Source organism: Stenella coeruleoalba (assembly GCF_951394435.1).
Source record: "Stenella coeruleoalba genome assembly, chromosome: X".
NCBI classification, from domain to species: Eukaryota; Metazoa; Chordata; class Mammalia; order Artiodactyla; family Delphinidae; genus Stenella; species Stenella coeruleoalba.
Window position 1 is genome coordinate 59876753 of NC_137152.1, and position 19016 is coordinate 59895768.

General features: G+C 37.4%; 1 protein-coding gene and 1 pseudogene across 14 annotated transcripts in view; one reads left to right on the forward strand and one right to left on the reverse strand.

Moving 5' to 3' along the window:
• Nucleotides 1–19016, reverse strand: part of ATRX (ATRX chromatin remodeler) — a 249450-nt gene that overhangs the window by 61869 nt on the left and 168565 nt on the right. For all 13 annotated transcript variants that reach the window (XM_079910006.1, XM_079909999.1, XM_079910009.1 and 10 more), the window contains one exon: nt 1961–2114. In XM_079910006.1, the coding sequence (XP_079766132.1) occupies nt 1961–2114 (154 nt within the window). The remainder of the gene's footprint in view (nt 1–1960; nt 2115–19016) is intronic.
• LOC307180182 (large ribosomal subunit protein uL16-like) lies at nt 2399–14342 on the forward strand (annotated as a pseudogene). Its single transcript has 2 exons — nt 2399–2407; nt 13373–14342. The product of its transcript is annotated as a large ribosomal subunit protein uL16-like (transcript).

Here is a 19016-nt window from a genome sequence, read left to right on the forward strand (position 1 = left end):
ATAAACCCACCATTATCTGAAGAGACAATTGAAATAGTAGTAGTGATGTCTGCAACCTACTTTGAAAGGCATCAGGAAAATAAGATGGATGATGGATAGATATGTAATAAATGAAGTATGATAAAATATAGAATATAGTATAGATTCTAGGAGACAGGTATATAGGTATTCACTCTAAAAATTCTTTCTACTTTTTGTTATGTTTGAAAATTTCCATAATGAAATGCTGGACAAATAAAGAATAGCGGTAATCACAATTCCAGAAATGCAGTTTTATAGTCTTAACGTTGATAACACCTATCAGTTGGGTTAATAACTAAAAATGATCATTATAACAGTATTTTTAAAAAGCAGTAGATATATTCTATTTTAGACCAGGGGGGAAAGAGCTATAGGAAGAGTATAAACTAAAGATAAGGATCCACTTTCTAACACTTTGAAGTATTCAACTATAGGGAGCCTTCTGAGATGCAAAATATTCTACCCAGGAGAGATCAGGAGAACATTCATGATGAACATGGTAGAAGAGATTCTTGAACTGGTTAGGAAATTAAAAGACTACTAAAATTTCCCCTATACTCATAAAATTCTTGTATGGTATCCAATAAAAATTAACTTTGAACTACAGAAGTTAATAGATAAAAAAGCATAAGCATGTCTAGAGCATTAATCTCTCTTGGTCTTTCAGGAACTCTGAGCTCAAATATCCACTTTCTACTTGACATCTCTCACGGACATCTAATAGGCCTTGGAAACTTAACAAAGCCAGAGCAGGACTCCTTACTACCTCTAATAAACTTACTTCTCCCTTAATCTTCTCCATTTTAGTAAATAACACCATAATCTACCAGTCACTTAGGGGGAAAGCCTGAGGGTCATCTTTGACTACTCTCTCCTTCTTACTGCCCTGCATTAAATCTACCAAGTACTGTTGTTTCTACTCCAAAACATACCCTTCATCTCCACTACTACTACTCCATTCCAAGCCAGCATCACCCCTTATCTGAACTACTTGTTTCTGTATAAGTGGCAATATGTAACAAAAATAACTTACAGTGAGTACTTATTAGATGCCAGGTGAAGGAGTTAATTAAAAAGAAATAAAACAGTTTGTGTCTTCAAACAACTCACTATCCAGCGAAAAGACACAAGTACATCAGAATGTGTTAAGTGTAGAGTAGAGGTATATTAAAAGGTGGTATGAAAATATAACAGAGCTACCTCTTTCCAGGAAAGTTAAAGAAACTAAATTTGACATTTTTTTAAGATAGAAGATTGTTTTATTTTAGCCTTATGTTAAAGTGCTTAAATTTTTTAACAAAAAAAATGGTTATATTAAAAGCATTATATTTTTAAAATATTTTATGACCAGAACTTGGGATCTTATAAAAGCCTAAACAGCAGGTCTGGTTCAAAACTTCAAAAGTATGTTTTTTAAATAATAAAATGAAGGATAAGATTGGGGGTTGGAATCCAGGGAAGGGAAAGGGGGCACAAATGCTAGAAGTAAAATAAACAGGAACAAAAAACAAAGGAGAAATAATAAAGAGAGTAGTCAAAGAGGTGAAATAAAGTCTGAGAGGTGTCCACTAGATTTGGAAATTAGAAGGTCATTAAGTGACTTTAGGGGGGAAAACTCAGTAAAGTAATAGGGTAGAAGCCACACCGCATGGATTGAAAAATGATTCTGAAAGTGATGAAATACAAACATCAACTAGAGACTTGGCTCAAGGAAATAAGTTCAAGATACTATAGCCAGAAGGGGAAAACAGCACTGAAGAAATAACCAGAATATGTACTCAGAAACAGTGACTAAGAAGGAAGATAGCTGTCACTACACTAACCATGAAATTACATCTTTAGAAAAGAAGAAAACAAAATAGATTGCTTTAAATAAATTGTTTAAACAATAAAAATGTTATCAAAATGTTCATATAATAAAAATAGGAAAAGAACTTACACTTTATCCCCAATTTCCTCTGCCATTCGAAGAATTTCAAAGAGAAGTACCATTTTTCCAGAATGCTCTAAAACCTCAGCATCAGCATCTGTAACAAAATCTTTGTACCAGTCTGGAGCTGGGCTGCTTGGATTAGAAGAGGAAGTAGCTTTACCTAAACAAAATAAATGAAACATAAATAAGTAGGCAAATAAGGGAAGAAGCTGAAAGACTCCAGAGAGGGATTAAGACAGAGATTAAGAGAAAGACATATAGACCAACCAACCCAGGGAGAGAGTGAGAAAGAAAGAGATTGGTAAGGATGTGGGAGATGGGTGCAACACACACACACACACACACACACACACACACACACACACACACACACACAGAAGGAGAGAGAGAAAAAAGACAACCCTAGGAGAGAAAGAGCTCTATACTCTGAGAGAAAGACACAAGATGGGGGAGGTAAGGTAGAGGGGACCCTGGAAGAGGGAGGTAAAGAGACAGAGAATCAGAAAGACACACAAAGGCACATATAAACATACACATATGTACACAGAGGAAGAAAGACATGGGGGAGGGGCACCAAGTGAGACAGTAAGCAAGAGACAGACCCTGAGAAAGTGCAAGTATGAGAAACAGAACGTGGGGGCAGGAGGGCTCAGAAAGACAGAGACCCAAAGAGATGAAGCCCCTCAGGTCCTGAGACAGTATAACCCCCAAAGCATACCCCAAGAGATAGGGACCAGGAGAGAAAGACCTAGAGACCCAAAGAGAGAGGAAGAGAGGAAAAGAAGAAGGGAAGGGAGTCTGACTCACGTAGAGATCAAGGGAGAAAAGATCTTAGGGGCCGGCAACATTTCACTGTGCTACTAGAATTCTGGAAAACTCAAACAAGGATTGATCCCAGCATCACCATATCATGTTAAATCATTTTGCTCTTACTTTCCCCACAAACTTTGATTATAAAAGGTGTAAACAGATTGCCAACAGACACATGAAAGAATGCTCAACATCATTAATCATTAGAGAAATGCAAATCAAAACTACAATGAGGTATTATCTCACACCGGTTGGAATGGCCATCAAAAAATCTACAAAAAATAAATGCTGGAGAGGGTGTGGAGAAAAGGGAACCCTCTTGCACTGTTGGTGGGAATGTAAATTGATACAGCCACTATGGAGAACAGTTTGGATGCTCCTTAAAAAACTAAAAATAGAACTACCATACGACCCAGCAATCCCACTACTGGGCATATACCCTGAGAAAACCATAATTCAAAATAGCCAGGACATGGAAGCAACCTAAGTGTCCATCAACAGATGAATGGATAAAGAAGATGTGGCACATATATACAATGGAATATTACTCAGCCATAAAAAGGAACAAAACTGAGTTATTTGTAGTGAGGTGGATGGACCTAGAGACTGTCATACAGAGTGAAGTAAGAAAGAAAAACAAATACTGTATGCTAACACATATATATGGAATATAAAAAAAATGGTCATGAAGAACCTAGGGGCAAGATGGGAATAAAGATGCAGACCTACTAGAGAATGGACTTGAGGGTATGGGGAGGGGGAAGGGTAAGCTGGGACAAAGTGAGAGAGTGCCATGGACATATATACACTACCAAACGTAAAACAGATAGCTAGTGGGAAGCAGCCATATAGCACAGGAAGATCAGCTCGGTGTTTTGTAACCACCTAGAGGGGTGGGATAGGGAGGATGGGAGGGAGGGAGATGCAAGAGGGAAGAGATATGGGGACATATGTATATGTATAACTGATTCACTTTGTTATAAAGCAGAAACTAACACACCATTGTAAAGCAATTATACTCCAATAAAGATGTTAAAAAAAAAGGTGTAAGAAGAGAATAACAAAATAATCTATGAAAGATATAAACAGTTCAGTTTAAAATAAGGAATGTACAGGTTTAACCGGTTTCTGTATCTTCTCTCAATTGCCTTTTAATGCAAAGTACTTTAAATTTTTATATATTTTGTTATAAAATATTTTACATATTCAGAAAAGTATATAGAATATAAAGAACAGCAGTGTTCCCATATCCCATCTTCATCAAATTTTAAAACGCGTTAAATCTACTTCTGATGCAACTGAAGCCTAATATGTGACCCTAACCAATACTGTTCTCTTCTTTCTCCCCTTCTTTTGGAAAAGTAATAAAACCCTAAACTTTATATTTACTATTTATGTTGTTTTTACATTTTCACTACATTTGTATTAGTAAACTGTAATTATGTATCATGTTTTTAAACTGTATGTAAATGGTACCATACTGTTTGTACAATTTTACAACCTACTTTTTCACTGAATGGAATTTTTCATTTTCCACTCAAAGTGAGACTTATTCAATAATTCTAACTGCCATATAGTATTCCACTGCATGAATATACCATAATTTATTAGTTCTCCTATTCATAGACATTTAGATTATTTCTCATTTTTGGCTACTGTGAAATAACTGCAATGAAGACTCAGTGTTGTATTTTTCTAGAATGTTGTCTACTTCATCTAAGTTTAAAATTTTCTGTTATAAAATTATGCTCATGACTCATATCATATTAAACATACCTACTTTATATTCTTATCAAATAGTTCTAATATCTGTGGTTCTTGACAATCTGATCATGTTGTTTGTTTTAACTTTGTCAGGTTGACTGATAACTTATTTTGTTGCTAACTTTTCCTAATGTTGATTGCTTCTTTAGGTACTCTATAACTTTTTCTTGTCATTTCACTTTCAATGTAGCTGTAATACGAGAGAATCCTCGGTAGCCTGGGTTGACATCATACAACTCCACAGTGATTCTGCATCTGCTTCTGTCAGATGCTCCAGGGGATCACCAACCCAGAATTACTTTTGAGGTTAGTATTTCAGCTTGAGATTTTTAGACTATGTAAATAATGTAAATTCAAACCATAAACCATGTGAGAGAAAGCCCATGATTATGAATCCAAGAAAACTATTTTTGAAACCCACAGCCCAGGGTGACACAGATAAGCTTCCTTGTCATCTCCTTATCATCTCCCTGGATTGATGGGAAAATTTTTTTCTATCCTATTCTTCTATGGAGTATGTACCTATGTTAAACAGATTCAGCTTAAATCTGAGTTCTAAGAACTCTCCACCTTATAGAGCGCTCAAGGCCTTGAATCTTACCCCTGAGTAGGTGAAAACCAAAGCTGCTACTCTCAAGACTAGCCTATCCCTAGAGCTTCCATAGCATACTTTCTTGAACTTACTGTTTATCGGTTCCTTCTTTTTAGGCTGGGTCCTGGTGATTTCCATTACTTTTACAGAGCTCATTATGCATTTGTATTTAAACCACAATAAACTATTGCCTAAATGTACCACATATTTTCACGATTCCATGCCTTTCCTTGAATGTCTTATATTACGTTCTCCCCCTCTTTTCTTGACCAACTTCCAGGCATATTTTACTATCCTTCAAGAGTCAACAAAAATTTCATCTTAGAAGAGCCTTCTTAAGAGGGTGACCCTTGGCTGTTGTCTGGGAACTTGAATGGTAAACCGTTCCCTGCACTGATTTTAAACTTTCCCTGAGAAGAAGGGATTGCTGCACCTCATCTAGGCACCTAGAAAGAAAATACCTGTTTTCGTTCTGGGAGTCTAGAATTTGGTAAGAGCCAGGCAGAAAGTGCCTATATCACCAGTCCCCAGTAAAAACCTTGGGTACTTAGTCTCTAATGAGCTCCTCTGGTAGACAACACTTCACATAACTTGCTGCTGCCATAACTTGCTGCTGCAGAAATTAGTACATCCTGTGTGACTCCACTGCTATAGGACTCTTGGAAGGTTATGCCTGGTTTCCTCTGGACTTTGACCAATATGTGCCTTTTCCCTTTCCTGATTTTGCTTTGTACTCTTCTGTTGTAATAAACCATAGTCCTGAATATGACTATATGCTGAGTCCTATGAATCACCAAACCAGGGGGTAGCTTTGAGGAATCCTGACACGTAGCTTATCAAGCATATGCTAACTAAAATTCCTTTCTACAATTAGTCAACTGGCAAATAATCAGTGCCTTTGGGAATTTTGCAGTTCCACAGACTGAACACAACTTCAGCAATGGTTACCCAATTTAATTAAGGTAATTTATACACGGTAAAAGTGTAAGCAATTATAAAAAAAAAGCTGGCAGATAGTACAAATGTGGCAGCTAAATAAGAAGTGTAAAAGCTTAGCACAGGTGACAATTTCTGTGCAAATACAATACATTCATTCTAACTGTAATCCTGTTGGATATAATCACAACAGAGTAATCTCTAAAAAAAATAAAAAGTGACCCAGAGGGCTTCCCTGGTGGCGCAGTGGTTGAGAGTCCGCCTGCCGATGCAGGGGACACGGGTTCGTGCCCCGGTCCGGGAAGATCCCACATGCCGCGGAGAGGCTAGGCCCGTGAGCCATGGCCGCTGAGCCTGCGCGTCCAGAGCCTGTGCTCCGCAACGGGAGAGGCCACAACAGTGAGAGGCCCGCGTACCGGAAAAAAAAAAAGAAAAGTGACCCAGAAAAATATGGGCTACTCCAGTTCATAAATATCCTGAATAAATAATTAAAACCTACAAATAGATATTTCATGCTGAATATTCTTACTTCATCATCGACATGGATTAATCATTCCTCCTGTTATAACTCTGTACTGTGTATGCATACATGACAAGTAACAGTGAATTAATAAATCAAAGCCACTTCTAAATATCCACTCTGGATATCAAAAAATGCTTACAAGGCACAAAGGAAATACAAACAAATAGAAAGCAACACTTTTACCCCTAATTTCTTCAAGCAATTTAAATATATATTTAAACACCATATTTGCAGCAAGATACACTGTAGTTTTTTTTCTTATAATAACGAACTTTATTTTATTTTTTCGAACTTTATTTTATACCAGAATTCTACTACACAAGAATATTGGGAGGAGTCATTGGAAATGCAGATTATTGTTAAATGCAACTTAAAAAATACTCTCCCCATCCCATTTAGGTAGCACAGATGTTTCTATGCTTACTAAACTCACTGGTGCTATTGGAAATGCAACATATTTGCCAGTCTAGTGAAGAACACTCCCCACCAGACCAAGCACCTCTGAAGACCAGGCCCCTTTGCTTTTCCTTTGATTTCTGGTGTCAGCATATTGATATGCACCACGTATTTTTGAATCAATAGAATGACAGAAAGAATTAGGCTATAAATTCATCTATCAATCAATCAATCAATCACCATCATCAATGTCTTCAAAATGTATCCCAAAGTAAAAGACCAGCAGAACCAAAGAATCAGAGATACTTCTTACCACTTCCTAAAACTGAAACTCTTTCCTGACTCCACCCCCTTTTCAGGCTACCACCTCACCCCTTAACTCTTCTTACCTTTTCTTAAATTGAAGTGCAGTTAATTTACTATGTTGTATTAGTTTCAGATGTACAGTAAAGTGATTCAGTTACATATATATATATATTCTTTTTCTGATTCTTTTCCCTTATAGGTTATTATAAAATATTGAGTATAGCTCCCAGTGTCATACAGTAGGTCCTTGTTGATCATCTATTTTATATATAGTAGTGTGTATATGTTAATCCCAAACTAATTTATCCCTCCTCCCCTTTCCCCTTTGGTAACCATAAGTTTGTTTTCTGTCTGTGGGTCTATTTCTGTTTTGTACATAAGTTCATTTGCATCATTTTTCTTTTTTGATCTTCCACATATAAATGATATCATATGGTATTTGTCTTTCTCTTTCTGATTTACTTCACTTAGTATGATAATCTCTAGGTCCATCCATGTTGCTGCAAATGGCATTATTTCATTCTTTTTTATGGCTCAGTAATATTGCACTGTATACATATGTATGTGTGTGTTTATGTATATACACACACACACATGCACGCACACACACACACACACACACACACACACCCCACATCTTCTTTATCCATTCATTTGTTGATGGACATTTAGGTTCCTTTCATGTCTTGGTTATTGTAAATAGTGCTGCAATGAACACTGAGGTGCATGTATCTTTTCAAATTATGTTTTTCTCTGGATATATGCCCAGGACTGGGATTGCAGGATCATATGGTATCTCTATTTTTTAGTTTTTTAAGGAACCTCCATCACCTCACACCAGTCAGAATGGCCATCATAAAAAAGTCTACAAATAATAAATGCTGGAGAGGGTGTGGAGAAAAAGGAACTCTCCTACACTATTGGTGGGAATGTAAATTCATACAGCCACCATGGAGAACAGTATGGAGATTCCTTAAAAAACTACACTGTAGGGCTTCCCTGGTGGTGCAGTGGTTAAGAATCCACCTGCCAATTCAGGGGACATGGGTTCAAGCCCTGGTCTGGGAAGATCCCACATGTCGCAAAGCAACAAAGCCCGTGCGCTACAACTACTGAGACTGCACTCTAGAGCCCACGAGCCACAACTACTGAGCCCGCGTGCCACAACTACTGAAGCCCGCATGCCTAGAGTCTGTGCTCCACAACAAGAAAAAACACCGCAACTAGAGCCCCGCCCACTGCAACTAGAGAAAGCCTGTGTGCAGCAATGAAGACCCAACACAAACAAAAATAAATAAATAAAATTTTAAAAACCTACACTGTAGTTTTAGAAATAAAGGTAGAACATCATTAAAATATTATATGTATAAATAGTAGTACTAGTAGAATGGTAAACTCTGTAAGTGTATTTTGCACATTGATATAACCCAAGCTTCTTGAGCTGTCCCAGGCACATAGTAAGAACACAATAAACATTTGTTGAATGAATAAATATGGTATGTTAATGCTAATATTATGGTCCTATATCATATACCAAGATTCTATCACAAAAGATTATATCCATACAATAAATTATATACATTTTGTTTTTAAATTGCGTTACAATTAACATACAATATATTAGCTTCAGGTGCACCACACAGTGATTAGATGTTTTTATACAGTATGCAATGATAACCACAATAAGACCAGTTATCATCCATCACCATATTTTTCAGTATTACTGACTACATTCCCTATGTGCACATTAAATGTCTGTGACTTATTAATTTTATAGCTGGAAGTTTGTACCACTTAACTCCCTTTACCTATTTCATCCATCCCCCCAAGATGCACCCCCTTCTGCCAACCACCAGTTTGCTCTAGATATCAACGAGTCTGCTCCTATTTAGTTTAGTTTGTTTGTTTTGTTTTTTACATTCCACATATAAGTTAAATCATACAGTCTTTGTTTTTCTTGGTCTGACTTATTTCACTTACCATAATACCCTGCAAGTTGATCCACGTTGCCATAAAGGCAAGATTTCATTCTTTCTTATGGCTGAGTAGTATTCCATTACACACACACACACACACACACACACGCACACCCCTTCTTTATCCATTCATCTACTGATGGACACTTACGTTGCTTCCATATCTTGGCTACTGTAAACAGTGCTGCAATGAACATGGGAGTACACGTATATTTTCAAATTAGTGTGTTTGTATTCTTCAGATAAATACCCAGAAGTGGAAATGCTGCATCATATGGCATATGGTAGTTCTACTTTTAATTTTTTGAGGAACCTCCATGGTTTTCATAATAGCTGCAACAATTAACATTCCCACCAACAGTGCACAACAGTACCCTTTTCTCCACATCTTCACCAACACTTGTTGTTTCTTGCTTTTTGATAACAGCCATTCTGACAGGTGTGAGGTTGTATCTCACTGTGCTTTTGATTTGCATTCTGCTGATGATTAGTGATGTTGAAGGCCTTCCCCTGTTCCTGTTGACCATCTATCTGTATGTCTTCTTTGGAAAAATGTCTATTCAGGTTCTCTGCCCAGTTTTTAATCTGGTTGTTTTTTGATATTGAGTTGTATGAGTTATTTATATATTTTGGATATCAACCCCTTATGGGATATATCACATGTAAATATATTCTCCATTTAGTCCCATTAAACAAATGGGACTACTTTGATGTAGTCCCATTTGTTTAATTTTACTTTTGTTGCCCTTGCCTGAGGAAACAGATTCAAAAAAAAATATTTCTAAGACCCATGTCAAAGAGCATACTGCCTATATTTTCTTCTAGGAATTTTAAAGTTTAAGGTCTTACATTTAAGTCCTTAATCCATTTTGAGTTTCTTTTTGTATATGGTGTAAGAAAGTGATCCAGTTTCATTCTTTTGCATATAGCTGTCCAGTTTTCCCAACACCATTTTATTTCAAGAGACTGTCTTTTCCCCACTGTATGTTCCTTCCCCCTTTGTTGTAGATTAATTGAACATATGAGCTTCAGTTTATTTCTGAATTTGCTACTGTGTTCCATTTATCTATGTGTCAGTTTTTGTGCTGGTACTATACTGTTTTGACTACTAAAGCTTTGTAGTATAATTTCAAGTCTGGAAGCATGTTATCTCCAGCTTTGTTCTTTCTCAAGATTGCTTTGGCTATTCGGGATCTTTTCTGTTCCATACAAATTTTAGGATTGTTCTCATTCAGTCAAAAATGCCACTGGTATTTTGACAGGAATTGCATTGAATCTGTAGATGGTTTTTGGTAGTATCAACATTTTAATGATATTGACTCTCCAATACATGAGCACTAAGTATATTTCCATTATTTTTGTGTCATCTTCCATTTTGTTCCTCAATATCTCATAGTTTTCAGAGTATAGGTCCTGTGCCTTGGTTAAATTGAAACCTAGATATTTTATTCTTTTTGATGCAATTGTAAATGGGAAAGTTTTCTTAATTTCTCTTTCTGCTAGTTCATTACTAGTGTACAGAAAAGCAACAGGTTTCCGTATATTTTTTTATGCTGAAACTTTACTGAATTTATTAGTTCTAATTGTTTTTTGGTAGAGTCTTTGGGGTTTTATACATATAGTATCATGTCATCTGCAAATAGTGACAGTTTTACTGCTTCCTTTCCAATCTGGATGCTTTTTCCCTTTTTCTTGCCTAATGGCTGGGGCCAGGACTTCCAATACTATATTGAATAAAACTAGTGAGAATCCATATCCTTGTCTTGCTCCTGATCTTAGAGGAAAAGCTTTCAGCTTTTCACCACTGAGTATATTACCTGTGGGTTTTTCATAAATGGCTTTTACTATGATGAGATACGTTCTGTCTGTACCCACTTTGTTGAAAGTTTTCATAAATGGATGCTGAATTTTATCAAATGCTTTTCCTGCATCTACTAAGATGATCATTTGATGTTATCCTTTGTTTTATTAATGTGGTATATCACATTGATTGATTTACAGATGTTAGACCATCCTCGTACCTCTGAGATAAATTTCATTGATCATGGTGTATGATCCTTTTAATGCATTTTAAAATTCAGTTTGCTAATATTTTGTTAAAGATGTTTGCATCTGTGTTCATCAGGGACATTAGCCTGTAGACTATTTTTTTGGTGGTGTCTTTGTCTCATTTTGGTATCAGGGTAACACTGGCCTCATAAAATGAGTTTGGAAGTGTTCCTTCCTTTTCACTTTTTTGGAAAATATATTTTCCAAAATATATTTTGGAAAATATATTTTCTTTAAATGTTCGAGATAATTCGCCTGTGAAGCCATCTGGACCTGGACTTTTGTTTTTAAACTACAGATTCAATATTGTTACTAGTAATAGATCTATTCAGATTTTCTATTTCTTCATGATTCAGTCTTGGAAAATTGTGCATTTCTAGGTATTTATCCATTTCTCCCAGGTTGTCTAATTTGTTGACACACAATTGTTCATAGTAGTCTCTTATGATCCTTTGTATTTTGGTGGTGTTGGTTGTAACTTCTCTTCTTTCATTTCTGATTTTATTTATTTGAGCTCTCTCTCAATGGGTCTGGCTAAATATTTGATTTTGTTTATCTTTTCAAAGAAACAACACTTATTAGTTTCATTGAATTTTCCTTTTTTTTAAAGACTCAACTTCAGTTATTTCCACTCTGATCTTCATTATTTCGTTCCTTTCACAAACTTTGGGTTTTGCCTTTACTTCTTCTTCTTGTTCCTTTAAATGTACGTTTACATGGTTTATTTGACATTTTTCTTATTTCTTCTAGTAGGCCTGTACCACTATAAATTTTCCTCTTAGAACTGCTTTTGCTGCACCCCATAGATTTTGTAATGGTGTTTCCATTTTCATTTGTCTCAAAGTATTGTTTTATTTCCTCTTTCATTTCTTCGTTGATCTATTGCTTGTTTAGTAGCATGATTTTTAGCCTCCCCATATTATTGCTTTTTCCAGTTTTTTCTTGTACTTGATTTCTAGTTTCATATCACTGTGATCTGAAAAGATGCTTGATATGATTCCAATCTTCTTAAATTTATTAAGACTTGTTTTGTGACCTAACATGTGATCTATCCTGGACAATGTTCCATTTTGTGACCTAACATGATCTATCCTGGAGAATGTTCCATGTGCAATTGAAAAGAATATGTATTCTGCTGCTTTTGGATAAAATGTTCTATATTTATCTATTAAATGCATCCGGTCAAATACCAGATTTAAGGCCAGTGTTTCCTTACCGATTTAGTGTCTAGATGATCTATCCACTGATGTAAGTGGGGTATTAAAGTCCCCTATTATTACCGTATCACTGTCAATTTCTCCCTTTATTTCCATTGATACTTTCTTTATATATTTAGACACTCCTATGTTGGGTCCATGAATATTTACAAATGTTATATCCTCTTGTTTGGATTGACTCCATTTACACTATGGCATGCTCTTCCTTGTCTTTTGTTATAGTTTTTGTTTTAAAGTCTATTTTGTCTGACATGAGTATTGCCACCCCAGCATTCTTTACTTTTCAATCTGCATGGAATATCTTTTTCTATCCCCTCACTTTCAGTTTATGTGTGTCTTTAGATCTGAGGTGAGTCTCCTACAGGCAGCATATAGATGGGTCATGTTTTTTTATCCATTCAGCTACCCTATGTCTTTTGATTGGAGCATTTAGTCCATTCACATTTAAAATAATTACTGGCAGGTATATACTTATTGCCATTTTTTTTTTACTTGGTTTCTGGTTGTGTTTTTAGTTCTTCTCTGTTCCAGTCTTACTCTCTTCATTTCTTCCCTTATCGTTTGATGGATTCCTTTAGTTTTATGTTTGGATCCCTTTCTCTTTATTTTTTTGTGTATCCATTGTAGGTGTTTTTGATTTGTGGTTATCATGAGGTGTGTGTATGGGTATGTATGTATGTATGTATGTGTATATACATCAACCTATATATATATACCCAATTATTTTAAGCTGACAGTCACTTTAAGTTTGAAGGCATTCTAAAAGCACTACATTTTGCTCTTTCCCTTCAGCATGCCTCTGAAAATCCTGTTGTCACCATGGGCTGCTGCCATGCCTGGTATTACTAGTATTGTAAGAACAATCTGTACCCAGAGTCTTGCTTCTGCCAAGGTGACCCTGATGCCAAGATCCACATCTTTTACCTGGGGTAGAAGAAGGCAAAAGTTCCCACTCTGTGGCTACATGGTGTCAAATGAGTATGAGCAGTTCTCCACTGGAGGCTGCCCATATTTCTGCCAACAAGTACATGGTGAAAAGCTGTGGCAAAGATGGTTTTCACATCCAAACACATCTCCACCCCTTCTACATCATCCACATCAACAAGACATTCTCCTGTGCTGAGGCTGACAAGCTCTGGGTAGGTATGTAGGGTGCCTCTGGAAAGCCCCAGGGCACAGTGGCCACAGTACACACTTGTCAAGTCATCATGTCCATCCCCACCAAGCTGAAGAACAAGGAGCATGTGGTTGAGGCCCTATACAGGGCCAAGTTCAAGTTCCCTGGCCACCAGAAGATTCACATGTCCAAGAGTGGGGATTTACTAAGTTTAAAGTCGATGAATTTGAACATGTGGTGGCAGAAAAGTGACTTAACCCAGTTGGCTGTGGGGTTAAATACATCCTTAATCACAGCCCCTTGGACAAATGGCAGGCCCTGCACTCACAAGAGCCTTGGTGTTGTTGTCCATTCCTTGCTCATGCCCACCAATAAATCCTACTTTCCTGTCTGTCAATCAATCAAAAAAAGCACTCCATTTTCACTCGCCTGTCACGTTTTATTTTTTGTTGTTATATTTTACTTCTTTTTATTTTGTGTATCCCTTAACTACTTACTTCAGTTACAGCTGATTTTTTTTACTACTTGTCTTTAAACCTTCATACTAGCTTTTTAAAGTGACTGATTCAATTCCTTTACTATATATTCTCCTTCACCAGTGATTTTTTTTCCTTTCATATATTTTCTTATTTTTAGTTGTGATCTTTCCTTTTCCCCTTAAAGATAACCCTTTAATATTTCTTGTAAGGCCAGTTTATTGGTGATGAACTCCTTTCGTTTTTGCTTGTCTGAAAAACTCCTTATCTCCCCTTCAAGTCTGAATGATAACCTTGCCAGGTACAGTGTTCTTGACTGTAAGTTTTTATCCTCTCAGCACTTTAAATACATCATGGCACTCCTATCTGGCCCACAAAGTTTCTGCTTTAAAATTAGCTGATAGGCTTATGTGGTTTCGCTTGTATATGATTAGCTGTTTTTCTCTTGCTGTCTTTAAAATTCTCTTTCATTCTTAAATTTCTGCCATTTTAATTATGAGGTATCTTGGTATGGGTCTCTTTGGGTTTATCTTGTTTAGGATCTCTATGCTTCCTGTACCTGGATGTCTGTTTCCTTCCCTAGGTACGGATGATTTCCACCGTTATTTCTTCAAATAAGTTTTCTGTCCCTTTCTCTCTTCTCCTTCTGGGACCCCTACAATATAAATATTAGTATGGTTGATGTTTCACAGAGGTCCCTTAAACTCTCATTTTTAAAAATTCTTCCTTCTTGTTGCTATTCTTATGGGGTGATTTCTACTATTTTATCTACCAGATTACTTATCCCTTCTGTATCATCTCATCTGCTTCTGATTCCCTCTAGTGTATTTTTTATTTCAGTTACTGTATTGAGTTCTGATTCTTTCTTACATTTTCTAAGTCTTTGTTAAAGTTCTCACTGAGTTCCTCCAATCGTTCCCTGAGTTTGGTGAGCACGCTTATGACTGTTTCTTTGAACTCTTCTATCAGGTAAACTACTTATCTGTTTCATTAGCGTTTATTTTTTTCTGGGGTTTTATTTTGTTATTTTGTTTGGACCATATTCCTCTATCTCGTTACTTTGATCTTCTTTTGTGTTTCTATAAATTAGGTGAAACAGCTACCTCCCCTGATCTTGAAGAAGAGGCCTTGTGTGGGAACATTCCCTGTGTAGACTACTTGTGCCTAGAGACTTTGCCAGGCCAGATGGGGCTGCAGTGGGCACCAGTTGGGGTTAATCCCTGGGGACCACTATGCCCGAGGCTGCCTTGGTGGGACCACAGAACCTGGAGGAGGGCCCAGTCCAGAGGTAGCCCCCTGGGAAGTACTGCACCCAAGGCTGCCTTAGGAGGATAGCTGGAGCTGGAGAGGACCTGGTCCAGGGGCAGTCCCTGAAGAGTGCTGGGCCATAGGCTGCCTTGATGGGGTGGCTGGAGCTGGAGCAGATATGGGGCAGGAGGAGTCTGGGGAGGGAACTCCAAACAATAGTGATCACCACTGCCTCCTACCCAGGCAAGGGCTCCAACAGTTCCCTGTCATTTTGGCAGAAACTCTAGGGTTAGGAAACAGATTTCCTTTACATATACTGTAGGTGCCTTTAAAGTTTTTTCACTGTGTCCCAGGGTGAGTGTGTCTGCATTTGGATCCCTCAGCAATCCATCTCCCTACTGTAGATCACTGCGAAAGAGGAGGGGTTCCCATGGATACCATGTCTCTGACTTTCCTACCAGTTTCTATGTGGTTCTTCTATTGGCAGCACCAGTTCATTCAGCCCCCAGATCTTCTTCAAGAGAAAATGCATTGTGTTTAGGTGTAGATCACTGTGCTCAGGGGAGGAGGTGAGCATAGAGTCTTCCTGTGCCGTAACCTATCCAAGTCCACTCTATGTTTGTTTTCAAATATAATGCTCACTGATAAAGCTTACTCTGAAAACACAGGCATACCTCAGAGATGTTGCAGGTTTGGTTCCAGACCATCACAATAAAGCGAATTATCACAATAAAGCGAGTCACACAAATTTTTTGGTTTCCCACTACATATAAAAGTCAGGTCTACACTATTCTGTAGTCTATTAAGTGTACAATAGCATTATGTCTTAAAAAACAATGTACATACCTTAATTTAAAAATACTTTATTACTAAACAAATGCTTGCATCGTCTCGCTGAAGCAAGTCATAATCTTTTTGCTGGTGGAGGGTCTTGCCTCCATGTTGCTGGCTGCTGACTGGTCAGGGTGGTGGCTGCTGATGACTGGGGTGGCTGTGGCAATTTCTTAACATAAGACAACAATGAAGTTTGCTGAATCGATAATGGCTCTTCCTTTCATGAACGATCTCTCTGTAGCATGCAATGCTGTGTGACAGCATTTTACCCACAGTAGAATTTCTTTCAAAATGGGAGTCAATCCTCTCACACCCTGAAATTGATTTATCAACTAAGTTTATGAAATGTTCTAAATCCTCTGTTGTCATTTCCACCATCTTCACAGCATCTTCGCCAGGAGCAGATTCCATCTCAAGAAACCACTCTCTTTGCTCATCCATAAGAAGCAACTCTTCATCCATTAAAGTTTTATCATGAGATTGCAGCAATTCAGTCACATCTTCAGGCTCCACTTCTAATTCTAGTTCTCTTGCTAGTTCCACCACATCAGCAGTGACTTCCTACCCTGAAGACTTGAACCCCTCAAAGTCATCCATGAGGGTTGGAATTCACTTCTTCCCAACTCCTGTTAATGTTGATATTTTGACCTCTTCCCATGAATCATGAATGTTCTTAATGATACCTAGAATGGTGAATCCTTTCCATGAGGTTTTCAATTGACTCTTCCCAGATCCATCAGTGGAATCAATGTCTATGGAAGCTATAGCCTTACAAAGTGTACTTCTTAAATAATAAGACTTGAGAGTTGAAATGACTCCTTGATCCATAGGCTGCAGAATGGATGTTGTGTTAGCAGGCTTGAAAACAACATTAATCTCGTTTTACATCTCCATCAGAGCTCTTGGGTGACCAAGAGCAGTAATATTTTAGAATTACTGTCAATGAGCAGAAATATTTTGAAAGGAATCTTTTTTTTTTTCTGACCAGTCGGTCTCAACAGTGAGCTTAAAACACTCAGTAAACCATGCTGTAAACAGATGTGAGGCCATCCAGGCTTTGTTGTTCCATTTATAGAGCACAGGCAGAGCAGATTTAGCATGACTCTTAAGGGCCCTGGGATTTTCCAAATGGTAAATGAGCAGTGGCTTCAACTTGAAGTCACCAACTACATTAGCTCCTAATAAGAGACTTAGCCTGTTCTTTGAAGTTTCAAAGCTAGGCATCGACTTCTCTCCAGCTATGAAAGCCCTAGATGGCATCTTCTTCCAATAGAAGGCTGTTTTGTCTACACTGAAAACCTGTTGTTTAGTGTAGCCACCTTCATGAAATATCTTAGCTAGATTCCTCTGGATGACGTGCTGCAGCTTCTACATCACCACATGCTGCTTCACCTTGCACTTTTATGTTATGGAGATGGCTTCTTTCCTTAAACCTCATGGAACCAACCTCCGTTAGCTTCAAACTTTTCTTCTGCAGCTTCCCCACCTCTCTCAGCCTTCATACAACTGAAGAGAGCTAAGCCTTACTCTGGATTAGGCTTTGGCTTACGAGAATGTTGTGGTTGGTTTGATCTTCTATCCAGACCACAACAACTTTCTCCATTATCAGAAATAAGGCTGTTTCACTTTCTTATCATTTGTGTGTTCACTGGAATAGCACTTTTAATTTCCTTCAAGAACTTTTCCTTTGAATTCACAACTTGGCTAACTGTTCGGCAAAGAGGCCTAGTTTTGGCCTATCTTGGCTTTCGACATGCCTTCTTCACTAAGCTTAATCATTTCTAGCTTTTGATTTAAAGTGAGAGACAAGCAAGTCTTCCTTTCACTTGAATACTTAGAGGCCACTGTAGTGCTATTAATTGGCCTGATTTCAATACTGTGTGTCTTAGGGGATAGGGAGGCCTGAGGAGAGGGAGAGAGACAAGGGAAAGGCCAGTCGGTGGATCAGTCAGAACCCACACAACACAAAATTTATCAATTAAGTTGCCTGTCTAACATGGGTGTAGTTCATGGCTCCCCAAAACAATTACAATAGTAACATCAAATATGACTGATCACAGATCACCATAACAAACATAATAATAACAAAAAAGTTTCAAATACTGTGAGAATTACAAAATGTGACACACAGATATGGAGTGAACAATTGCTGTTGGAAAAATGGTGCTGATAGACTTGCTTAACACAGGGTTGCCAGAAACCTTCAATTTGTGAAAAACACAGTATCTGTGAAGTGCAATAAAACAAGGTATGCTTATGCTGAAATAATAAATCAAATATTTTGAAGTAGTTAATATACAGTCATTTCCTCATCATAAGATGTCCTAATACGATACTAAACTAAAACACAGAGATGTGGATGCTGTAAGGTAAACGTAAATGACTTATTCAAGGTGTTGCTTCTCAAAAAGTTCAGAAAGCTACCGCAAAAGAATTAAGCATAAACTCTTTGAAGTGAAAGTGAAGTATGCAGTGAAAATCATAGCTCAGTTATAGCCATCTACTTATTTAATATCCATTTCAATTTCCAGGTGCAACATTTTGGCTCTCTAATACTTCCTATTTAGGTTTTCTTACATTTACTATAAGAAAGTGATTTGCAAGGGGAATTCCCTGGCGATCCAGCGGTTAGGACTCGGAGCTTTCACTGCCGGGTCCCAGGCTGGATCTCTGGTCAGGGAACTAAGATCCCACAAGCCACGCAGCACAGCGAAAAAAAAAAAAAAAAAAAAAAAAAGAAAAAGTGATTTATTTTTAACACTTACATAGTACCAGGTATATATGATCATGTATTATGATCTACTCAGCCTTATATAGA